This window comes from Mytilus edulis, chromosome 11, assembly GCF_963676685.1.
Source record: "Mytilus edulis chromosome 11, xbMytEdul2.2, whole genome shotgun sequence".
In the NCBI taxonomy this organism is placed as follows: domain Eukaryota; kingdom Metazoa; phylum Mollusca; class Bivalvia; order Mytilida; family Mytilidae; genus Mytilus; species Mytilus edulis.
In genome coordinates, this window is record NC_092354.1 from 1,763,451 (window position 1) to 1,790,836 (window position 27,386).

General features: G+C 34.2%; 2 protein-coding genes across 2 annotated transcripts in view; both read right to left on the reverse strand.

Annotated features, from left to right (window-relative positions):
* LOC139493891 (uncharacterized) overlaps window positions 1-2,308 on the reverse strand; it is a 42,432-nt gene extending 40,124 nt beyond the window's left edge. Inside the window, exon 1 of the mRNA XM_071282056.1 lies at window positions 1,665-2,308. Within this exon, the coding sequence (XP_071138157.1) occupies window positions 1,665-1,734 (70 nt within the window). The 5' untranslated portion in view covers window positions 1,735-2,308. The remainder of the gene's footprint in view (window positions 1-1,664) is intronic.
* A 10,949-nt stretch (window positions 2,309-13,257) lies between these two features.
* The window catches only part of LOC139495375 (uncharacterized), a 49,760-nt gene continuing 35,631 nt past the window's right edge, over window positions 13,258-27,386 (reverse strand). The window contains exon 6 of the mRNA XM_071283682.1: window positions 13,258-13,365. Within this exon, the coding sequence (XP_071139783.1) occupies window positions 13,258-13,365 (108 nt within the window). The remainder of the gene's footprint in view (window positions 13,366-27,386) is intronic.

The window sequence follows — 27,386 nt, forward strand, 5'->3', positions numbered from 1 at the left end:
AATAAAATGGATGTGAGGAATTATAACTTATACGGATTTCAACCATGATAAAAACCCATACCACAAAGGCTAGAAAAGGCCACGACAGAAATAATGTAAACAATTAAAATAAGAAAATTAACGGTCTTCTTTATAAAATAATTACACCTTATCTAAGAATGCTGGATTTTGATTGGTTGATAGCCAGTGTATTTTTCACCAATTTACTTTTATCCTATAAATATCGCTCATTTTTTAACGGCGCCGGGGTATATGGAAAAGGATATATTGCCAGTTTTACCCTCACTCCCGTGGTATTTGCCAAAAAATACTCAATCCGACTGGACGCTTGTAACGTCACGATCATCAATGCGTTAACATTCGGTGTAATTAAACAGATATATCATGTTAAGGAGGGGTATTTGCGAAAAAAATACCCCTCTTAACATGATATATCTGTTCAGAAATAATGAAAAACAAATATGACAGACATAAACCATCGAAAACCAATGCACTGCAGGTCCATACAGAATATGTCGGGGTTAAACATGTGAGTGAGCACCACATTTAACCTAAAACAGTGGTGTAACAGCACAACATAAAACATAATGCCAATTTCTTGCGTTTACGTTTCACTCAGGTGTAAAACTCAAGAAATTTGTTGGAAAAAAAACATAGAGTCCGAATTATAATATTCTCAAAACATTTGGTAACGTGCTTCTTTATTTTGTCTATTGTTGAAGACTGAATTATAGCTCCTAGATTTCGTTTGTTGTTTGGTTGCTTACTTATTGCCATACATTTACATGCATGTAATTTATTATTATGAATAGGAATGACATACTATTATGTGGATCAATAGATTAACTTTTTATCAAGATAAACATTTATATGCATGTTTTCTGGTTGAAGAAATGTATATGAATAGTATGTATAATGTTTGAAAATATAGTTGTCATAAGAACCCTACAAAAACAGGGGCGGATCCAGCCATTTTAAAAAGGGGGGGGGGGGTTTCCCAACCCAGAGTCAAGGGGGGGTTCCAGCTATATGCTCCCATTCAAATGCATTGATCGGCCAAAAAAAAAGGGGGAGCGGGGTTCTATCCCCCGGAACCCCCCTCTGGATCCGCGCCTGAAAAACATGTATATGTATAAGTGTAAATCAAGCCGATTAATTTATCATTTATTGATATTGAACATGGATTAAAGACGACCACAATCAACATCAATCGGACGTCGTTTTGGGCAATACATTACGTTCGATTAGAGTATAAAAATATTGGACGTCGATTTGAGAATGTGACGTCAGATTTGGACGTCGATTTGAGAAACGGACGTCGATTTGAGGAACGGACGTCGATTAGAGGCCGGACGTCGATCTGAGTCTAACATATATATTAACTAAGTTTCAAGTTGATGTGATCACAAACTACATGTTTATTTCAAAACGTTAACTTGATACTGGGACAGACGCACAAACCAGAAAACATCATGACCCTCTACTATTGTAGGCAGAACATAAAACATCCATTTACTTGTCTTAGGCAGATCAGCTATATCCCACTGTGGCAATACTCTCAGAAAAGTATGGATGTACTTGGGACAACAAATATCCGTATATTAGAAACAAGTAATTATAAATCACTTTAGCCGGTATCTGAATAATTAACATTGGATGATTACCTTCAACTACTGGTGCTGCAGGTTCCTGTAAATGGGTGTCAGGAGTTACTTCTGGGGATGTCTTTGACATGACAGTCTACAAAAGAAAAATATGCTATAGACTATCATGTCCCATGTGAAAACTTGTCAAATAGTTTAATACCCCTACAGAAAAAAAAAGTTGAGGGCCAGTTGAGGGCTATGTGGAGGACATTTGAGGGCTAGCTGTTTTAAGCAAAATAGTTAAGGGCTAGGTGTTGAGCAGCTTTCTTTGGTTACATCTTCTGACATCAGACTCGAACTTCTCTTGAACTGAATTTTAATGAGTATTGTTATGCGTTTACCTTTCTGCATTGGCTAGAGGTATAGGAGGAAAGTTGAGATCTCACAAACATGTTTAACCCTGCCGCATTTTTGCGCCTGTCCCAAGTCAGGAGCCTCTGGCCTTTGTTAGTCTTGTATTATTTTAACTTTTAGTTTCTTGTGTGCAATTTGGGGTTTAGTATGGTGTTCATTATCACTGAACTAGTATATATTTGTTTAGGGGCCAGCTGAAGGACGCCTCCGGGTGCGAGAATTTCTCGTTGCATTGAAGACCTGTTGGTGACCTTCTGCTGTTGTCTGCTCTATGGTTGGGTTGCTGTCTCTTTGACACATTCTCCATTTCCATTCTCAATTTTATAGCTCAACTCAAACCTTGCCAAGCAATGTATGTTTGATAGATGTTGCTCAACTGGCCCTCAACTGAACCTGGCCATTAAGTTGAGCAATTGATCTTTGGTTTTCATATAGTTGAGCAAAAGTTGAGCATTCAGACTTTGATTTTTTTTTGTAGTTGAAGAAAAGTTGAGCAATTAATCTTTGATTTAACTTTTCATGTAGTTGAGCAAAAGTTGAGCAAAAGTTGAGCAAAAGTTGAGCAATTAGAAATATGAGCTAGTGATATAAATGTTATGTGCCCCATCTGTTTTCAATTTATCTCTGTGTACATGTGTAAAGTACAAGAAGACAGGAAATTGTATTGTAAATGTAGACAGAGTTTGAGGCAAAATTAAGGGAAGCACATGTTTTTATACATTTTTCTTCATGTATTTACTTAACTATAACCCATAACATAAAAAAAAACCCAAACAAACAGTATTTTTTTATTATACGATCAAATATTCAAGATTTTGGTAATTAATAGTTATTATTAGGGGCAAATGTTAAAGGGATCACACTGTCACAATACCCTAAAAAAACTCAATCAAAGCTAAAATTTGAACTGGGCTTGAGCATGCACATGGCAAGCAAAGATATCATTTATGACAAAACGCAAAAAAAAAGGTGAAAATCGTCTTTTAAGGGCAAAAACTCCAAAAAGGAGTCGTCTGATCATTTCCTCCATATTGTCTTCGTTGTAGATTTTGTTTTGCTGATTGTTTTTGTCTAGCTAATTTTCTATCTGTCTAATATAGTTTTAAGATAGAAGGCAATCAAGAATGTGTCCAAAGTACACGGATGCCCCACTTGCAATATCATTATGTTCCATGAACTGTAAAAATTGGGTAATAATCTAATTTGGCATTAAAATTAGAAAGATTATACTATAGGGAACATATGTACTAAGTGTCAAGTTATTTGGACAACAGCTTCATCAAAAACTACGTTGACAAAAAACCTTAACCTGAAACTCCCCCATTCATTTTCTATGTTCAGTTTACCTTGAAATTGGGGTCAAAGTCTAATTTGGCCTTAAAAAAGAAAGATCATATCATAAGCAACAAGTGTACTAAGTTTCAAGTTGATTGGACTTCAGCTTCATCAAAAACTACCTTGACCAAAAAACTTCAACCTGAAACTCCCCCTTTCATTTTCTATGTTCAATGGACCGTGAAATTGGGGTCAAAAGTCTTATTTGGCTTTAAAATTAGAAAGATCATATCATAAGCAACAAGTGTACTAAGTTTCAAGTTGAGTGGACTTCAGCTTCATCAAAAACTACCTTGACCAAAAACTTTAACCTGAACGGACGCACAGACGAACGGACGCACAGACGAACAGACGAACGGAGCCACAGACCAGAAAACATAATGCCCCTCTACTATCGTAGGTGGGGCATAAAAACGGAAAGATTGGTCAGCGAAGGGCAATAACTCTTATAAGGAGTCTATAGACAATTTTGACCATGTTGACCTATCTGTAAAACTTGCCTTGTTCATCATCTTCACCGTTGTATCTATTAAAGTTTTCATGATAGTAGGCAAAAATAAAAAAAATGGTAAAATTTGTCATTTGAGGGCAATAAATCCTACAAGAAGTCATCTGACGGTTTTGACAAGTATAGACAATTGGCAGAGCTCAACATCCTGAACATTTTAGCTCTTGTCAGATTTTCTCTTTATAATGGTTTTCAAAATTATAGACAAAGGGTCTCTTGACCCCGACTAACTTGACTAGTCTGGGGGCATTCACCCAATATAAGTATATATGTTTTTTAGAAAAGTAAAATGGAATAATTCTGACAAGAGTGCACCCGCTGAAATGTCTCGCCTGCTTTACTAACCATGATTGGTTTTATGTTGATAGTCCTAAAGATAAAGTTTCACTACAAGTATCACATAAACTTAAAATTATTAATGATCCATGAAAATGAGGTCAAAGTTATATAAACCAAGTCAAACAGACATGTACACCTTACAATCATTCCATGCACCAAATAAAGTTGACCTTATTGCTTATAGTATCTAAGCAGCAGACTTAAACATGGAAAACTAAACACTGACCAACGAACCATGAAAATGAGGTCAAGGTCAGATGAACCCTGCCAGACAGACATATACACCTTACAATTATTCCATACACCAAACATAGTTGACCTATTGCTTATAGTATTAGAAAAACAGACCAAAACACTAAAATTTAACATTGACCAATGAACCATGAAAATGAGGTCAAGGACAAATGACACCTGCCAGTCAGACATGTACACCTTACAATCATTAATCCATACACCAAATATTGTTGACCTATTGCTTATAGTATTATAAAAACAGACCAAACACAAAAACTTAACATTGACCAATGAACCGTGAAAATGAGGTCAAGGTCAGATGAAACCTGCCAGACTGATGTGTACCCCTTACAATCATTCTATACACCATACATAGCTGACCTACTGCTTATAGTATCCGAGAAATGGACCTAATCACATAACTTTAACCTTGATCACAGTGATCCATGAAATGAGGTAGAGGTCAGGTGAACCCTATCTGACGGACATGTAGACGTTGTAAGGAACCCATATACCAAATATAGTTATCCTTTTACTCATAAGTGAGAAATTCACATAACAAAAAATCCAATTTTTTTTCAAGCAGTCGCTGAACCATGAAAATGAGGTCAAGGACAATGGACATATAACAGACGGAAACTTCCTAACATAAGGTATCTGCATACAAAGTATGAAGCATCCAAGTCTTCTACCTTCTGAAATATAAAGTTTTATACAAATAGTTTACGCCGCCACAGGATAGTAATACCCATGTCTCACTCTACGACTTTCGTCACAGGCGAGACAAAAATGGAACATATATCCGGAGTCAAGAGTCAGTAATATGAAAATTGTCTATTTAAAACAGATCCTTTTTACAAAATACTCAATAACTCCAAAAAGTATACAGATCTTTAGATTAATATAACAAAGAGGTGTGTAAAGTTTTAAGCAATAATTAAGAATCGTTTTTGAGATATGGTGCGACATGTGAAAAAGAATCATACCACTGTTTTAGTTACAAAGTGCCGTAACTCATAAAGTTTAAATCTTATTTTCATTTGACCATCATAAGAAACAACTATATTAAGTTTCATGAAATTTAAATAAGGTGTTCTCAAGTTATGGTGCGACATGTTTACGCCGGACAGACGGATGGACACTGGACATTTGTATACCCATAATATGTCCCGTCAAAATTTTGACTTGCTTATAAAACTAGAGGCTCTCAAGAGCCAGTGTCGCTCACCTTGGTCTATGTGCATATTACACAATGGACACAGATAAATTCATGACAAAATTGTGTTTTGGTGATCATGATGTGTTTGTAGATCTAACTTTACTGGACATTCTTCTTGCTACAATTATCTCTATCTATAATGAACTTTGCCCCGTAATTACAGTGGAAAATGTATTCTAAAAATTTACAAATATTTATGAAAATTGTTAAACAAGAGTGCACACACTGAAATGTCTCGCCTTCTTTACTAATCATTGATATTATGTTGATACTCCTAAATATAAAGCTTTATTACTACTGTCACATAAACTTAATATGAACCATGAAATTGAGGTCAGGGTCAGTTGAACCATATGCCAGGCAGACATATACAGCTAACAATGCTTCCATACAACAAATATAGTTGACCTATTGCTTATAGTTTAAGAAAATAGACCAAAACACAAAAACTTAACACTGAGCAATAAACCATGAAAACCAGGTCAAGGTCAAATAAAACCTGCACGACTGACATATAGATCATAAAATATTTCCATACATCAAATATAGTTGACCTATGGCATATAGCATTAGATAAAAAGACCAAAAGTTCACCTATGACATATAGTACATGAATTAAATAAAAAGACCAAAACTCAAAAACTTAACTTTGACCACTGAACCATGAAAAGGAGGTCAAGGTCAGGTGACATCTGCCCGCTAGACATGTACACCTTACAATCATTCCATACAACAAATATAGTAAACCTATTGCATAAAATATGAGAAAAACATACCAAAACACAAAAACTTAACTACAACCACTGAACCATGAAAATGAGGTCAAGGTCAGATGACACCTGCCAGTTGTACATGTACACCTTACAGTCCTTCCATACACAGAATATACTAGACCTATTGCTTATAGTATCTGAGATATGGACTTGACCACCAAAACTTAACCTTGTTCACTGATCCATGAAATGAGGTCGAGGTCAAGTGAAAACTGTCTGATGGGCATGAGGACCTTGCAAGGTACGCACATACAAAATATAGTTATCCTATTACTAACAGTAAGAGAGAATTTAACATTACAAAAAATCTGAACCATGAAAATGAGGTCAAGGACAATGGACATGTGACTGACGGAAAATTCGTAACATGAGGCATCTATAAACAAAATATGAAGCATCCATGTCTTCCACCTTCTAAAATATATAGCTTTTAAGAAGTGAGCTAACACCGCCGCCGTAGCCGACGCCGCCGCCGCCGCCGGATCACTATCCCTATGTCGAGCTTTCTGCAACAAAAGTTGCAGGCTCGACAAAAATGACTATAAAGGGCAATAACTCCTTAAGGGGTAAACTGAAATTTTGGTCATGTTGACTTATTTGTAAATCTTACTTTGCTGAACATTAATGCTGTTTACAGTTTATCTCTAGCTATTATAATATTCAAGATAATAACCAAAAACTGCAAAATGTCCTTAAAATTACTAATTCTGGGGCAGCAACCCAACAACAGGTTGTCTGTTTTGTCTGAAAATTTCAGGGCAGATAGATCTTGACCTAATAGATTATTTTACCCCATGTCAGATTTGCTCTAAATGCTTTGGTTTTAGAGTAATAAGCCAAAATCTACATTTTACCCCTATGTTCTATTTTAAGCCATGGCGGCCATCTTGGTTTGGCAGGGTCATGCCACACATTTTTAAAACAAGATACCCAAATGATGATTGTGGCTAAGTTTGGTTAAATTTGGCCCAGTAGTTTCAGAGGAGAAGATTTTTTAAAAGAATACTAAAATGTTAGAAAAAATGGTTAAAAATTGACTATAAAGGGCAATAACTCCTTAATGGATTGACTGACAATTTTGGTCATGTTGATCTATTTGTAAATCTTACTTTGCTGAACATTATTGCTGTTTACAGTTTATCTATATCTATAATAATATTTAAAAAAATAAGCAAAAACTGCAAAATGTCCTTAAATTTACTAATTCTGGGGCTGCAACCCAACAACGGGTTGTTCGATTTGTCTGAAAATTTCAGGGCAGATAGATCTTGACCTAATAGATCATTTCACCCCCATGTCAGATTTGCTTTAAATGCTTTGGTTTAAAAGTTATAAGCCAAAATCTACATTTTACCCCTATGTTCTATTTTTAGCCATGGTTGCCATCTTGGTTGGTTGGCAGGGTCACGCCACACATTTTTCTTAACTACATACCACAAAGATGATTGTGGCTAAGTTTGGATTAATTTGGCCCAGTAGTTTCAGAGGAGAAGATTTTTGTAAAAGATTACTAAGATTTACGAAAAATGGTTAAAAATATACTATAAAGGGCAATTACTCCTAAAGGGGTCAACTGATCATTTCGGTCATGTTGACTTATTTTAAATCTTACTCTGCTGAACATTATTGCTGTTTACAGTTTATCTCTATCTATAATAATTTTCAAGATAAAAACCAAAAACAGTGAAATTTCCTTAAAATTATCAATTTATGGGCAGCAACCCAACAACGGGTTGTCTGATTTATTTGAAAATTTCAGGGCAGATAGATCTTGACCTATTAGAGTTATAAGCCAAAAACTGCATTTCACCCCTATGTTTTATTTTCAGCCATGGTGGCCATCTTGGTTGGTTTTGCGGGTCACCGGACACAATTTTTAAACTACATACCCCAATAATGATTGTGGCCAAGTTTGGTTAAGTTTGGCCAAGTAGTCTCAGAGGAGAAGATTTTTGTAAAAGAATACTAAAATTTACGAAAAATGGTTAAAAATTTACTATAAAGGGCAATAACTCCTAAAGGGGTCAACTGACCATTTTGGTCATGTTGACTTATTTGTAAATCTTACTCTGCTGAACATTATTGCTGTTTACAGTTTATCTCTATCTATAATAATATTCAAGATAACAACCAAAAATACTAAAATTTCCTTAAATTGACCAATTTAGGGGACGCAACCCAACAACGGGTTGTCCGATTCATCTGAAAATTTCAGGGCAGATAGATCTTAACCTGATAAACAAATTTACCGACGTCAGATTTGCTCTAAATTCTTTGGTTTTTGAGTTATAAGCCAAAAACTGCATTTTGCCCCTATGTTCTATTTTTAGCCATGACGGCCATCTTGGTTGGTTTGGTGGGTCACTGGACACTATTTTTAAACTAAATACCCCAATGATGATTGTGGCCAAGTTTGGTGAAATTTAGCCCATTCATTTCAGAGGAGAAGATTTTTGTAAAAGATTACTAAGATTTACGAAAAATGGTTAAATATATACTATAAAGGGCAATAACTCCTAAAGGGGTCAACTGATCATTTCGGTCATGTTGACTTATTTGTAAATCTTACTCTGCTGAACATTATTGCTGTTTACAGTTTATCTCTATCTATAATAATATTCAAGATAACAACCAAAAATAGTAAAATTTCCTTAAATTGACCAATTTAGGGGACGCAACCCAACAACGGGTTGTCCGATTCATATGAAAATTTCAGGGCAGACAGATCTTAACCTGATAAACAATTTCACGACGTCAGATTTGCTCTAAATTCTTTGGTTTTTGAGTTATAAGCCAAAAACTGCATTTTGCCCCTATGTTCTATTTTTAGCCATGACGGCCATCTTGGTTGGTTTGGTGGGTCACTGGACACTATTTTTAAACTAAATACCCCAATGATGATTGTGGCCAAGTTTGGTGAAATTTAGCCCATTCATTTCAGAGGAGAAGATTTTTGTAAAAGATTACTAAGATTTACGAAAAATGATTAAATATATACTATAAAGGGCAATAACTCCTAAAGGGGTCAACTGATCATTTCGGTCATGTTGACTTATTTGTAAATCTTACTCTGCTGAACATTATTGCTGTTTACAGTTTATCTCTATCTATAATAATATTCAAGATAACAACCAAAAACAGTAAAATTTCCTTAAATTTACCAATTTAGGGGCCGCAACCCAACAACGGGTTGTCTGATTCATCTGAAAATTTCAGGGCAGATAGATCTTAACCTAATAAACAATTTTACCGACGTCAGATTTGCTCTAAATGCTTTGGTTTTTGAGTTATAAGCCAAAAACTGCATTTTGCCCCTATGTTCTATTTTTAGCCATGACGGCCATCTTGGTTGGTTTGGTGGGTCACTGGACACTATTTTTAAACTAAATACCCCAATGATGATTGTGGCCAAGTTTGGTGAAATTTAGCCCATTCATTTCAGAGGAGAAGATTTTTGTAAAAGATTACTAAGATTTACGAAAAATGGTTAAAAATATACTATAAAGGGCAATAACTCCTAAAGGGGTCAACTGATCATTTCGGTCATGTTGACTTATTTGTAAATCTTTTTCTGCTGAACATTATTGCTGTTTACAGTTTATCTCTATCTATAATAATATTCAAGATAACAACCAAAAACAGTAAAATTTCCTTAAATTTACCAATTTAGTGGCCGCAACCCAACAACGGGTTGTCCGATTCATCTGAAAATTTCAGGGCAGATATATCTTAACCTGATAAACAATTTTACCGACGTCAGATTGCTCTAAATGCTTTGGTTTTTGAGTTATAAGCCAAAAACTGCATTTTGCCCCTATGTTCTATTTTTAGCCATGACGGCCATCTTGGTTGGTTTGGCGGGTCACTGGACACTATTTTTAAACTAGATACCCCAATGATGATTGTGGCCAAGTTTGGTGAAATTTAGCCCATTCATTTCAGAGGAGAAGATTTTTGTAAAAGATTACTAAGATTTACGAAAAATGGTTAAAAATATACTATAAAGGGCAATAACTCCTAAAGGGGTCAACTGATCATTTCGGTCATGTTGACTTATTTGTAAATCTTACTCTGCTGAACATTATTGCTGTTTACAGTTTATCTTTATCTATAATAATATTCAAGATAACAACCAAAAATAGTAAAATTTCCTTAAATTGACCAATTTAGGGGACGCAACCCAACAACGGGTTGTCCGATTCATCTGAAAATTTCAGGGCAGACAGATCTTAACCTGATAAACAATTTCACGACGTCAGATTTGCTCTAAATTCTTTGGTTTTTGAGTTATAAGCCAAAAACTGCATTTTGCCCCTATGTTCTATTTTTAGCCATGACGGCCATCTTGGTTGGTTTGGTGGGTCACTGGACACTATTTTTAAACTAAATACCCCAATGATGATTGTGGCCAAGTTTGGTGAAATTTAGCCCATTCATTTCAGAGGAGAAGATTTTTGTAAAAGATTACTAAGATTTACGAAAAATGATTAAATATATACTATAAAGGGCAATAACTCCTAAAGGGGTCAACTGATCATTTCGGTCATGTTGACTTATTTGTAAATCTTACTCTGCTGAACATTATTGCTGTTTACAGTTTATCTCTATCTATAATAATACATACATACATCGCTTGTACATATTGTAAATATTTATTGTTGTATTTGTTATCTCTGTACCGATGTAATGCATTGGCTTTATGAGAATAAAGATATATATATAAGATAACAACCAAAAACAGTAAAATTTCCTTAAATTTACCAATTTAGGGGCCGCAACCCAACAACGGGTTGTCTGATTCATCTGAAAATTTCAGGGCAGATAGATCTTAACCTAATAAACAATTTTACCGACGTCAGATTTGCTCTAAATGCTTTGGTTTTTGAGTTATAAGCCAAAAACTGCATTTTGCCCCTATGTTCTATTTTTAGCCATGACGGCCATCTTGGTTGGTTTGGTGGGTCACTGGACACTATTTTTAAACTAAATACCCCAATGATGATTGTGGCCAAGTTTGGTGAAATTTAGCCCATTCATTTCAGAGGAGAAGATTTTTGTAAAAGATTACTAAGATTTACGAAAAATGGTTAAAAATATACTATAAAGGGCAATAACTCCTAAAGGGGTCAACTGATCATTTCGGTCATGTTGACTTATTTGTAAATCTTTTTCTGCTGAACATTATTGCTGTTTACAGTTTATCTCTATCTATAATAATATTCAAGATAACAACCAAAAACAGTAAAATTTCCTTAAATTTACCAATTTAGTGGCCGCAACCCAACAACGGGTTGTCCGATTCATCTGAAAATTTCAGGGCAGATATATCTTAACCTGATAAACAATTTTACCGACGTCAGATTGCTCTAAATGCTTTGGTTTTTGAGTTATAAGCCAAAAACTGCATTTTGCCCCTATGTTCTATTTTTAGCCATGACGGCCATCTTGGTTGGTTTGGCGGGTCACTGGACACTATTTTTAAACTAGATACCCCAATGATGATTATGGCCAAGTTTGGTGAAATTTAGCCCATTCATTTCAGAGGAGAAGATTTTTGTAAAAGATTACTAAGATTTACGAAAAATGGTTAAATATATACTATAAAGGGCAATAACTCCTAAAGCGGTCAACTGATCATTTCGGTCATGTTGACTTATTTGTAAATCTTTTTCTGCTGAACATTATTGCTGTTTACAGTTTATCTCTATCTATAATAATATTCAAGATAACAACCAAAAACAGTAAAATTTCCTTAAATTTACCAATTTAGTGGCCGCAACCCAACAACGGGTTGTCCGATTCATCTGAAAATTTCAGGGCAGATATATCTTAACCTGATAAACAATTTTACCGACGTCAGATTGCTCTAAATGCTTTGGTTTTTGAGTTATAAGCCAAAAACTGCATTTTGCCCCTATGTTCTATTTTTAGCCATGACGGCCATCTTGGTTGGTTTTGCGGGTCACTGGACACTATTTTTAAACTATATACCCCAATGATGATTGTGGCCAAGTTTGGTGAAATTTAGCCCATTCATTTCAGAGGAGAAGATTTTTGTAAAAGATTACTAAGATTTACGAAAAATGGTTAAATATATACTATAAAGGGCAATAACTCCTAAAGGGGTCAACTGATCATTTCGGTCATGTTGACGTATTTGTAAATCTTACTCTGCTAAACATTATTGCTGTTTACAGTTTATCTCTATCTATAATAATGTTCAAGATAACAACCAAAAACAGTAAAATTTCCTTAAATTTAGCAATTTAGGGGCCGCAACCCAACAACGGGTTGTCCGATTCATCTGAAAATTTCAGGGCAGATAGATCTTAACCTGATAAACAATTTTACTGACGTCAGATTGCTCTAAATGCTTTGGTTTTTGAGTTATAAGCCAAAAACTGCATTTTGCCCCTATGTTCTATTTTTAGCCATGGCGGCCATCTTGGTTGGTTTGGCGGGTCACCGGACACAATTTTTAAACTAGATACCCCAATGATGATTGTGGCCAAGTTTGGTGAAATTTAGCCAATTAATTTCAGAGGAGAAGATTTTTGTAAAAGTTAACGACGTTGGACGACGCCGGACGCCGGACGCCAAGTGATGGGAAAAGCTCACCTGGCCCATAGCTCACTTGGCCCTATGGCATCCAACAGATGAGAACACAGATTATAAACATTTGTCTTCCACATATGCCAACATGTATATTAGGCAACAAGCTTGGAATTGTCAACTTACATTGTTAACTGACAAAAATTACTACAATGACATTGAAAACTACAGGCAACTGTTTAATTGTAATTTCTTTGTACCAAGTCTGTTTTGTCTCTCATAATCTGTAAATATCTTTTAAAGTAAGACAATACTATTTACCTTAAGGAAGCCCATCACTTCTTTCTTCTTCTTTTCAGAACATTGATACGTTGATATTGTTACCAGATCATAAGGAGTCCTACCCTGAAATACAATCAAATAATCTTTCATTTATTATACACATATATATCTTTTATTTCAAAAAACTGTAAAACATTAAGTAATAGGTAACTGTTGCATAAATTTTACCTATACAACATGTACAATGTAAAACGATAAATAATAGGTAATTGTTGCATTAATGTTACCTAGAATATAATTCAAAACGATAAATAATAGGTAAATTATTGCACTAATGTTACCTATATAACATGTATAATGCAATAAATAATAGATAACTGTTGCATCAATTTTATCTATACAATGCAGAATAGTCTTATTTATACTTGACCTAAAAACCAGTGAACCTAAACCAACAACAAATATGAAGTAACATTATAAAGAGATCAATGAATAATGTTTGATATTTTACTGTTAACATGGTTAAAGAAATGATTGCAGTATGTAAAATATTTAATTAAAACCAAACAAACTACAAGAAATAAAGCTATCTTTATGATAATTCAAAATCTGTCTGGAAACTACAGTTAATTTTGTATGTGTCATTAACTTGTAATAAGTAACAACAGAGTGTTAGGGATTTTACTAACTCTACATATTTGGAACATATGAAATATCTCATATTACTGGTACAACTGTTATATTAAAATACATTCTGAAAAATACAGCTGGGATTGTTTCTTTATTCATACATATCTCTGATTATTTCAGAGATAATCATGTTTATGTGCGACTCCTAAAACATATGTGCTCAAACCATATGTCTGTTATTCTTGCTTGCTCTATATTCACGAGTTTAATAGCACATGAGTAAAAGGCTGACATGTGTTACTGTGTTATTATTCGTATTTTGTGTTCAATTCAGAGTAATATTATTATAGTACATACTTTATTTACAACAACTATGACACATGAGTAAAAGGCTGACATACGTTACTCTGGAGTGTAATTTTTCGTGATTTTTGTTCGATTCACATGGATGATGCGAGTCCATATCATTATTCTAGTAAGTGCTTTATTTACAACAACTATGACACATGAGTAAAAGGCTGACATACGTTACTCTGGAGTGTAATTTTTCGTGATTTTTGTTCGATTCACATGGATGATGAGAGTCCATATCATTATTCTAGTAAGTGCTTTATTTACAACAACTATGACACATGAGTAAAAGGCTGACATACGTTACTCTGGAGTGTAATTTTTCGTGATTTTTGTTCGATTCACATGGATGATGAGAGTCCATATTATTATTCTAGTAAGTGCTTTATTTACAACAACTATGACACATGAGTAAAATGCTGACATATGTTACTGTGGTGAGTCATTATTCGTGATTTTTGTTTGATTCACATGGATGATGACAGTCCATATTATTATTCTAGTACGTGCTTTATTGACAACAACTATGACACATGAGTAAAAAGCTTACATATCGTGATTTTTGTTCTATTCACATTGACAATGAGAGTATTATTAATATAGTACTTGCTTTATGACAACCACTATGACACATGAGTAAAAGGCTGACACATGTTACTGCAGAGTGTCATTTTTCGTGCTTTGTGTTCGATTCACATAAATAATAATATTATTATTCAATTATGTGCTTTATTGACAACTAATATCACAAATGAGTAAAAGGCTGACATATGTTACTGTGGAGTGTCATTATTCGTGGTATATGTTCAATTCACATGGATAATGAGAGTATTATTATTCTATAAAGTGCTTCATTGACAACCACTAAGACACACAAGTAAAAGGCTAACATATGTTACTGCGGAGTGTCACTTTTCTTGTTTGTGCTCTTTTCAATATCATAATATTAATGACACATGAAGAAAACTGTAATATATGTTGCTATGGAGTATCATTTTTCTTGTTTGTGCTCTATTTACAAGCAAAATGACACCTGCATTATAAAAGGCTGAAATATGTGGGTAACACTGTTGTTTTATACTTTTTATATTGGCTAATAGATTAATTAGTGAATGCTTGGTATCAAGTGTGTTGGTAAAGTATGATAAGATTGTAGTTGTGTTGGTAGTGTATGATGTGTTGCTGGAGTAGGATTAGATCATAGCTTTGTTAGTAGTGTATAATTGGTGTAACGTATTTTGGTTGAATGTGATTAGATGGTAGTTATGATGGTAAGGTTTGATTGGATGGTTGATGTGCTGGTGGTGTAGGATGTGTAATTGGATTGCTGAAGGGTGTGCTGGTACAGTATGATGAGATGGTTGTTGTGTCAGTAGTATATGATTGATGTAGGGTGTGTTGGTGGAGTATGATGGGATGGTAGTTGTGTCAGTAGTACATGATTGGTGTTAGGTGTGTTGGTGGAGTATGATGAGATGGTAGTTGTGTCAGTAATGTAGGATTGGTGTTAGGTTTGTTGGTGGAGTATGATGAGATGGTTGTTGTGTCAGTAGTGTATGATTGGTGGTAGGTGTGTTGGTGGAGTATGATGAGATGGTAGTTGTGTCAGTAGTATATGATTGGTGTTAGGTGTGTTGGCAGAGTATGATGAGATGGTAGTTGTGTCAGTAGTGTATGATTGGTGTAAGGTTTGTTGGTGGAGTATGATGAGATGGTAGTTGTATCACTAGTGTATAATTGGTGGTAGATGTGTTGGTGGAGTAAATGAGATTGTAGTTGTGTCAGTAGTGTATGATTGGTGGTAGGTGTGTTGGTAGAGTATGATGAGATGGTTGTTGTGTCAGTAGTGTAGGATTGGTGTTAGGTGTGTTGGTAGAGTATGATGAGATGGTAGTTGTGTCAGTAGTGTAGGATTGGTGTTAAGTGTGTTGGCAGAGTATGATGAGATGGTTGTTGTGTCAGTAGTGTAGGATTGGTGTTAGGTGTGTTGGTGGAGTATGATGAGATGGTAGTTGTGTCTGTAGTGTAGGATTGGTGTTAGGTGTGTTGGAGGAGTATGATGTGATGGTAGTTGTGTCAGTAGTGTAGGATTGGTGTTAAGTGTGTTGGCAGAGTATGATGAGATTATAGTTGTGTCAGTAGTGTATGATTGGTGTAAGGTTTGTTGGTGGAGTATGATGAGATGGTAGTTGTGTCAGTAGTGTATGATTGGTAGTAGGTGTGTTGGTAGAGTATGATGAGATGGAAGTTGTGTGAATAGTGTAGTATTGGTGTTAAGTGTGTTGGCAGAGTATGATGAGATGGTAGTTGTGTCAGTAGTGTAGGATTGGTGTTAGGTGTGTTGACAGAGTATGATGAGATGGTAGTTGTGTCAGTAGTGTAGGATTGGTGTTAGGTGTGTTGATGGAGTGTGATGAGATGGAAGTTGTGTCAGTAGTGTATGATGGGTGGTATGTGTGTTGGTGGAGTATGATGAGATGGTAGTTGTGTCAGTAGTGTATGATTGGTGGTAGGTGTGTTGGTAGAGTATGATGAGATGGTTTTTGTGTCAGTAGTGTAGGATTGGTGTTAGGTGTGTTGGTAGAGTATGATGAGATGGTAGTTGTGTGAGTAGTGTAGGATTGGTGTTAAGTGTGTTGGCAGAGTATGATGAGATGGTAGTTGTGTCAGTAGTGTAGGATTGGTGTTAGGTGTGTTGACAGAGTATGATGAGATGGTAGTTGTGTCAGTAGTGTAGGATTGGTGTTAGGTGTGTTGATGGAGTGTGATGAGATGGAAGTTGTGTCAGTAGTGTATGATGGGTGGTATGTGTGTTGGTGGAGTATGATGAGATGGTAGTTGTGTCAGTAGTGTATGATTGGTATTAGGTGTGTTGTCGGAGTATTATTAGATGGTAGTTGTGTCAGTAGTGTAGGATTGTGTTAGGTGTGTTGGTGGAGTATGATGAGATGTTAGTTGTGTCAGTAGTGTAGGATTGGTGTTAGGTGTGTTGGTGGAGTATTATTAGATGGTAGTTGTGTCAGTAGTGTAGGATTGGTGTTAGGTGTGTTGGTGGAGTATGATGAGATGGTAGTTGTGTCAGTAGTGTAGGATTGGTGTAAGGTTTGTTGGTGGAGTATGATGAGATGGTAGTTGTATCAGTAGTGTATGATTGGGGGTATGTGTGTTGGAGTATGATGAGATGGTAGTTGTGTCAGTAGTGTAGGATTGGTGTTAGGTGTGTTGGTGCAGTATGATGAGATTGTAGTTGTGTCAGTAGTGTAGGATTGGTGTAAGGTGTGTTGCTGCAGTATGATGAGATGGTAGTTGTGTCAGTTGTGTAGGATTGGTGTTAGGTGTGTTGGCAGAGTATGATGAGATGGTAGTTGTGTCAGTAGTGTAGGATTGGTGTTAGGTGTGTTGGCAGAGTATGATGAGATGGTAGTTGTGTTAGTAATGTAGGATTGGTGTTAGGTGTGTTGGTGATGTATGATGAGATGATAGTCGTGTCAGTAATGAAGAATTGATGTTAGGTGGGTTTGTGGAGTATGATAAGATGGTAGTTGTCAGTAGTGTAGGATTGGTGTAGGGTGTGTTGGTGGAGTATGATGAGATGGTAGTTATGTCAGTAGTATATGATTGAAGTAGAGTGTGTTGGCAGAGTATGATGAGATGGTAGTTGTATCAGTAGTGTAGGATTGGTGTTAGGTGGGTTTGTGGAGTATGATAAGATGGTAGGTGTGTCAGTAGTATATGAATGATGTAGAGTGTGTTGGTGGAATGTGATTAGATGGTAGTTGTGTCAGTAGTGTATGATTGATGTAGGGTGTGTTGGTGGAATGTGATTAGATGGTAGTTGTGTCAGTAGTGTAGGATTGGTGTTAGGTGGGTTTGTGGAGTATGATAAGATGGTAGTTGTGTCAGTAGTATATGAATGATGTAGAGTGTGTTGGTGGAATGGGATTAGATGGTAGTTGTGTCAGTAGTGTAGGATTGGTGTTGGGTGTGTTTGTGGAGTATGATGAGATGGTAGTTGTGTCAGTAGTATATGAATGATGTAGAGTGTGTTGGTGGAATGTGATTAGATGGTAGTTGTGTCAGTAGTGTATGATTGATGTAGTGTGTGTTGGTAGAGTATGATTTGATGGTAGTTGTGTCAGTAGTTTATGATTGATATAGGGTGTGTTGGTAGATTATGATGAGATGGTAGTTGTGTCAGTAGTATATGATTGATGTAGGGTGTGTTGGTGGAGTATGATGAGATGGTAGTTGTGTCAGTAGTATTTGATTGATGTAGGGTGTGTTGTTGGAGTATGATGAGATGGTAGTTGTGTCAGTAGTTTACGATTGGTATAGGGTGTGTTCTTCCATACAACAAATATAGTTGACCTATTGCTTATAGTTTAAGAAAAACAGACCATAACCCAAAAACTTATCACTGAGCAATGAACCCTGAAAATGAGGTCAAGGTCAAATAAAACCTATGCGACTGACATATTGATCATAAAATATTTCCATACACCAAATATAGTTGACCTATTGTATATACATTGTGTAGTATTAGAAGAAAAGACCAAAACTCAAAAACTTAACTTATGGTTCATTTTTTTATATAAACAAGGCAGTTTGTTTTCTCGTTTGAATTGTTTTACATTGTCTTATTTGGGCCTTTCATAGCTGACTATACAGTATGGGCTTTGCTCATTGTTGAAGGCCGTACGGTTAATGTCTGTATCATTTTGGTCTCTTGTGGACAGTTGTTTCATTGGCAATCATACCACATCTTCTTTTTTATATTTGACCATTCAACCATGAAAATGTGGTCAAGGTCAGTTGACACCTGCCAGCTAGACATGTATACTTTACAATCATTCCATACACTAAATACAGTAGACCTATTGCATACAGTATAAGAAAAACAGACCAAAACACAAACACTTAACTATAACCACTGAACCATGAAAATGAGGTCGATGTCAGATGACACCTGCCAGTTGGACATGTACAGCCCTTGGATGGTGTAAACTTCCCAAAAAAACGTGTATGGTGTAATGGTGTAAGGTGTATGGTGCAATGGTGTAAGGTGTATGGTGCTATGGTGTATGGTGTAAGGGGAATGGTGTAATGGTGTATGAGGAATGGTGTGATCGTGTAACGTGCAATCGGGAATGGTGTGAATGAATGGTGTACGACATTTCATTGGTGGAAATCGAAGTTCTTTTTATTTTATTTTTTCGGATTGTAAACATAAACAATAATAATAATCTTAATTAATATTTTTCCAGAGTAGCAAATTACTATACCCGGTAGTCTAAATATATATTATAGATAAGAATACGAAAAAATTTATTTTTAATGTGTTTATTAAAGTAATTATTTTATTTTTTCATATTCTTATTTATAGAGAACAATGGCTATAAAGATTGGACAGTTGTTATCACTTGCAGCTATCATAAATTAAAATAAATGATTTTTTTTAAGTAGAAGCCGTATACAGAGGTTATCCGCGCATAGGAACATTATTTTTATATCATGGGTTATCAACATCATTTTTAACGTTGTTTCGTTCCCCATTTTTGACAGGCTCTTCATAAATATTCCTTCGTAATTCACGTTTGTTTGCCTTGGATTCACGATTCTGTTTTCCAGAAAATGTTCAAAGGAAATTGTACACTGTACAGTGTTACATGTATTGCACATAAGGTGTTGTATAACTATGAACAATCTCGTCAATTGTGTTAGATTTATCATTATAAATTATAAATGATACCGTGAACGTTCGAAAAAATACTTATGTGAACAGGAATGAAATATTTGCCACTTGAAATTTAGCTACCAACAAAATCAACCAACCGACATAATATACTACATGTAACAGTATACTTTTCCAAGAAGAGAACTTCTCATTATAAAGTCATGAAAGTATCTCTCATGTCAGTCACTTTGTTGAGGGATGTACTACTGGGTTAGTTTTATAAACCTTATCGCTATTTGTCTGCCATTAATAGACATGTAGAATTTCCCGTAAAATTTTGATGTCATAAAACAAAATATATGACGCCACCATGGAAAAGTGATTGTTATATGCATAAACAGTTCAAGCAGCCAGTTCAGCCAGGATTAGTGATATGGTGAATCTTACAAAATATCCTGAACCACTGGGTTTAAATGAGCACACCTCAGCAAGTATGACTTATTTATGCGCAGATCCACCAATCAAACAATAGCCAAAATGAATTAACGTCATACCCATCCATGTTCAGAAGTTTGAAATACAGATACAGATACTGACTTCAGTGACCGTTTTATATTACGAAAACAGAAAAGAATCAAAATATTGCTGATTTGCTATGCTGCTATATAGATTTACATAATAGACATGATTAAGTGCTTATATGGTTAGTTTTGGTTGACATGTTTAAATAATTTTATTATGAGTCAGCATGGTCAGCCTGAGGTTTCAAATCACTGAAATTTTGTTTCGAGACAATATTTTAAATAAAAAAAGACATGCCAACAATCAACAAAATTTATATAATGGCAATCCATTCTGACATCAAAATATTGCTGATTTACTATGCTGCTATATCATTTTGTATATATTGATTTACATAATTTATGCAGTCTTCACGACGAGTGGCAGCCCAGGCAGCCCAGGCTGGTAAAATTGCTCTCGGGCCTGTAAAAATTAGACCTACAGGCCAACAGAATCTAACTAAAAATTTTCAAAAATTGAGCTGCGGGCCTGTAGATTTAGCAGTTCAGCTTGAAGACTGCATAATAAAGAGCGAATATGGTCAGTTTTAAAATATAATTTTATTATTTGAGTCAGCTTGAGGTATCAAATTACTGAAATTTTGTTGACTCCTTAAAATAATTTTACTATATGAGTCAGCTTGAGGTATCAAATCACTGAAATTTTGTTTACGTGTTAAACGAATTTTATTATATGAGTCAGCTTCAGCATTGTTGAGGTATCAAATCACTGAAATTTTGTTGACGCGTTAAAATAATTTTATCACATGAGTCAGCTTGAGGTATCAAATCACTGAAATTTTGTTTACGTGTTAAACTAATTTAATTATATGAGTCAGCTTCAGCATTGTTGAGGTATCAAATCACTGAAATTTTGTTGACGCGTTAAAATAATTTTATCATATAAGTCAGCTTGAGGTATCAAATCACTGAAATTTTGTTTACGTGTTAAACTAATTTAATTATATGAGTCAGCTTCAGCATTGTTGAGGTATCAAATCACTGAAATTTTGTTGACGCCTTAAAATAATTTTATTATATGAGTCAGCTTGAGGTATCAAATCACTGAAATTTTGTTGACGTGTAAAAATAATTTTATTATATGAGTCAGCTTCAGCATTGTCATGATTGTTCAGGTATCAAATCACTGAAATTTTGTTGACACGTTAAAATAATTTTATCATATAAGTCAACTTGAGGTATCAAATCACTGAAATTTTGTTGACGCATTAAAATAATTTTATTATATGAGTCAGCTTGAGCATTGTTGAGGTATAAAATCACTAAAATTTTGTTGACGAGTTAAAATAATTTTATTATATGAGTCAGCTTGAGGTATCAAATCACTGAAATTTTGTTGACGTGTTAAAATAATTTTATTATATGAGTCAGCTTGAGGTATCAAATCACTGAAATTATGTTGACACGTTAAAATAATTTTATTATATGAGTCAGCTTGAGGTATCAAATCACTGAAATTATGTTGACACGTTAAAATAATTTTATTATATGAGTCAGCTTGAGGTATCAAATCACTGAAATTATGTTGACACGTTAAAATAATTTTATTATATGAGTCAGCTTGAGGTATCAAATCACTGAAATTTTGTTGCAAGACACTATTTTAAATAAAAAGAGGATATGCTGGCAATCTAAATGATTGGAATAAATTTGTGTTGACATTGTGTTGCAATGTTACTGTCGACTCATTTGTATAATGCAGTGCATTCTGATATCAAAATATTGCTGATTTACTATGTACTGTGCAGCTATATATATAGATTTACATAATAAAATGTAAATATGGTCAGTTTTGGTTAATGCATTGATATAATTTTATTATGCAAGTCAGCTTGAGGTATCAAATCACTGAAATTTTGTTGCGAGACACTTTTTTGGATAAAAAGAGAACATGCTGGCAATCTAGATTGACTGAGATAAAAATTGAAAATTATTTATTAAAAGAATCAAATTTTAAAACCAGACAAATAATTTCAAAATTAAGGGTTAGTGACCATAACCTAGAGGTTGAAATGGGAAGATATAAAAATGTACCCAGAGATCAAAGGTTATGTAAACTTTGTAATAAAATTGATGATAAATACCATTTTTTTCTATATTGCAAACTAAACTCAACTTTAATAGATTGCTTATTTTTAAAGATTAATAATATAAATTCTGATTTTACAAATTATCAACCACTTTTAAAGCTAAAACAACTTTTAAATCCTAAATCTGAGCTTTTGACAGAAATTGGTGACTTTATAAAGCAATCTTTAGAATTGCGAAAATGAGGTCCATGTCCATCAAAGGTTACATTAATTACCATTTATAACTATGTTTTTTTTTATGTTTATATTTGTAATTCTTCACTGTCTGTATTAAATGTTGTATTTGTGTTTGCTTGACCCATATGGGTGTATTTTGCAAATAAAATTATTATTATTATTATTGAAATAAACCTGTTAAATAAATGCGTGCAAATGTAATCAAAAGCTGAGTGGAAATGTAAAACATTTTAATTCCCAAATGTGTGCAAACGTAGTGCGCCCATTAAAAGGAGATGTGGTACTATATATATATATATATTATATGTGTAGTATATGATTGCTAATGAGACCACTCTCCACATGCAAGAGACCAAAGTAAGTTAGCTATTAAAGGACCCGAGATGAGCATATTATCCTGTCTGACAAAAAGGATTCAATTATTTAGTCATGACACAAGATCTTAAGTATTTATAACATACTTCTGGAATATTTGCTGCTGCACAATAAGGGAGGCAACATATAACGTGCAATGGGGATTTCAAACTTATAAGACGAAAACATACCGACAATGCCAGACAAAATAAAACGAAAAACACCAGAGTTCTTTGAAATGTCAAAATTGCCTTATTTTGAGCAGGGACTTTCTATACCAAGTCCTTGTTTTGAGGAACTTCGTGTAACGCAAAGTAGTAGAAGTAGTACCAACATGGTACAATTAAATAGCTGGTGGTATAATTTTATTGTCGATTTCATGTTTGTAGTAAACAATATATACATGAAGATTAAGCATTATAATGGCCATGATAAAATAAAATATACTGGGAGTTTTGTACTGTGTCATTCAGTCAAGGTTCCCCCTTTCTTTTTCACTTGTGTTAAAGAGGTGTGATTCGTACTATAAAATTCCGGACTAATAAGAACAATATAAACATCGATCACATTTTAGGCGAAGAAAATATTTAAGAAATACATAATATAGGAGCAAGAAATACAAACTCCCATGCTTTCAACGCATTTCAACACAGATTATGTGTAATGAGGATAAATGAATCGGGTATTTTCTACAGTTCATTACTAAAGAAAATATCAATACATATGTTTGTATATCATGTATATAGTTGTCCATTTGTCTATCACAACTCCTTTCCCGGTTTATTTTCACATGTAGGCTAAACGCATTAAAGATACAAGTTTGAAAAATTGTTTTATATAATTTCACTCATTCAAGAAACGTTTTACTGCATGCATGAATGAATTTAAATTAGATATATATATTTAATCGTTTTGGCTTTGACAGAGTTTAAACACTAACATATTTATCTCAGTACCTGATGGTCACATGAGCATGATGATAGTCCATCAAACATATACAATATACAAGGTTGTCGGGTAAAGAAGTTGGATATCAAACTTGGAAAAACAACCTGAGGCGAATTCCACACGGATATGTATTTTCTATTCAACAATATTCTAATTCTCTTTATTTTCATTTAAACTTGGCTAATACATTTTCTGGCACATACAATAACCAGGTGCTCCGCAGGGCGCAGCTTTATACGACCGCAGAGGTCGAACCCTGAACAGTTGGGGCAAGTATGGACAAAACATTCAAGCGTGATACAGCTCTGAATTTGGATTGTGATAACATTTTTGACATTATATGTTGTTTTTTTTTACACAAAACAAATGTCAAGATTTTACAAATCAATTAAAGATTTCTTCAAACTTTTTAAATCTAAAATTAAATAGTTGACACAGCATAGGTTTCTGACACAGAATGAATGTGGTCTAATGAACTTAAAAGTTTTTTTTTTGCCTTTGAGCAATTCACTATGCTGTTGAATATTAATCCTCTTAAAAAAATGTTTGAAGAAATTTTCTTTTTATTTATGAAATCTGAAATGAGAAAAATTTAAACCCCCCCCCTTTTTTTTCACATCCCTGTTTCCCTTTTTCCAAAACTGATATCAATTCAAATTTCTAATGGAGTTTGCAACAATAACTACTCTTTTAAATACATCATAAGATATTAAAATGTAAAATAAAGCGCTTGTTATCACTGAATGGTAAAGATTGGTTGGTAGTAAAAGTGAATATACATTGTTTATTGTATAAAACAATAAAAAAAACTTCATCAGCAACATTTTATATTGGCAAATTTCCAATGAAGTTATTTACATAAAGTTATTGGCAAATAAAAATAGAAAATGACATCATAGTTATGTCTGGCAAATGTCCAACATACATTATCTAAAAACATTTTAGATAAGATAAGGAAAAAAAGCTTCATCAGCAACATTTTATATTGGCAAATTTCCAATGAAGTTATTTACATAAAGTTATTGGCAAATAAAAATAGAAAATGACATCATAGTCATGTCTGGTAAATTTCCAACATATATTATCAACTACTATTCTATACAAAGAAAGATAACTCCAATTGAAAATTAATTGCTATTGCACAATATTGTGCAATTAGATATTTCTTGCTATTGTGCAATACTGTGCAATTGAAAATTTCTTGCTATTGCACAATACTTGATATGGAATCCTGATTTGGACCAACTTGAAAACTGGGCCCATAATCAAAAATCAAAGTACATATTTAGATAAAGCATATCAAATAAGCCCAAGAATTTAATTTTTGTTAAAATCAAACTTAGTTTAATTTGGGACCCTTTGGACGTTAATGTAAACCAATTTGAAAACGGGACCAAAAATTAAGAATCTACATACACAGTTAGATTTGGCATATCAAAGAACCCCAATTATTCAATTTTTGATGAAATCAAACAAAGTTTAATTTTGGACCCCGATTTGGACCAACTTGAAAACTGGGCCAATAATAAAAAATCTAAGTACATTTTTAGATTCAGCATATCAAAGAACCCCAAGGATTCAATTTTTGTTAAAATCAAACTAAGTTTAATTTTGAACCCTTTGGACCTTAATGTAGACCAATTTGAAAACGGGACCAAAAATTAAGAATCTACATACACAGTTAGATTCGGCATATCAAAGAACCCCAATTATTCAATTTTTGATAAAATCAAACAAAGTTTAAATCTGGACCCTTTGGGCCCTTTATTCCTAAACTGTTGGGACCAAAACTCCCAAAATCAATACCAACCTTCCTTTTATGGTCATAAACCTTGTGTTTAAATTTCATAGATTTCTATTTACTTAAACTAAAGTTATTGTGCGAAAACCAAGAATAATGCTTATTTGGGCCCTTTTTTGGCCCCTAATTCCTAAACTATTGGAACCAAAACTCCCAAAATCAATCCCAACCTTTCTTTTGTGGTCATAAACCTTATGTAAAAATTTCATAGATTTCTATTTACTAAAACTAAAGTTATGGTGTGAAAACCAAAAAAAATGCTTATTTGGGTCCCTTTCTGGCCCCTAATTCCTAAACTGTTGGGACCTAAACTCCCAAAATCAATACCAACCTTCCTTTTGTGGTCATAAACATTGTGTTTAAATTTCATTGATTTCTATTTACTTAAACTAAAGTTATTGTGCGAAAACCAAGAATAATGCTTATTTGGGCCCTTTTTTGGCCCCTAATTCTTAAACTGTTGGAACCAAAACTCCCAAAATCAATCCCAACCTTTCTTTTGTGGTCATAAACCTTATGTCAAAATTTCATAGATTTCTATTTACTTAAACTAAAGTTATAGTGCGAAAACCAAGAAAATGCTTATTTGGGCCCTTTTAGGCCCCTAATTCCTAAAATGTTGGGACTAAAACTCCCAAAATCAATCCCAACCTTCCTTTTGTGGTCATAAACCTTGTGTTAAAATTTCATAGATTTCTATTCACTTTTACTAAAGTTAGAGTGCGAAAACTAAAAGTATTCGGACGACGACGACGACGACGACGACGCCAACGTGATAGCAATATACGACGAAAAATTTTTCAAATTTTGCGGTCGTATAAAAATAAACATACGATAAAATTGAGAATGAAAACGGGGAATGTGTAAAAGAGACAACAAAACAACCAAAGAGCAGACAACAGCCAAATGATTGATCTAATATAAACTATACCACAAGACCACAAGATACCCTTTGCATATATTTACATACTTAATATATTCTATGGAATTTATTTCTGCACAAAAACGAATTCAGAAAGTTAACTAACTTGTTGAATTCCTATGTTAGTGCAAAATTTGATCAATTGATTGTTGATTGCCTAACGTCCAGTGGCAAACATTTCATGCATATTTAGGACGAATATTATTTTAAAAAAAATATGGGAGGGTTGGGATCCCGCTAACATGTTTAACCCTACCACATTATTTATGGATGTGGCTGTCCCAAGTCAGGAGCCTGTAATTCAGTGGGTGTCGTTTGTTTATGTGTTATATATTTGTTTTTTGTTCATTTTTTTTATACAAATAAGGCCGTGAGTTTTCTCGTTTGAATTGTTTTACATTGTCATATCGGGGCCTTTTGTAGCTGACTATGCGGTATGGGATTTTCTCATTGTTGAAGGCCGTACGGTGACATACAATTGTTAATGTCTGTGTCATTTTGGTCTCTTGTGGACAGTTTTCTCATTGGCAATCATACCACATCTTCTTTTTTATATCATTGAGTAATACTTGTGACATATTTAAATGTTTCATATCATTTGGTAAAATATCTAAAG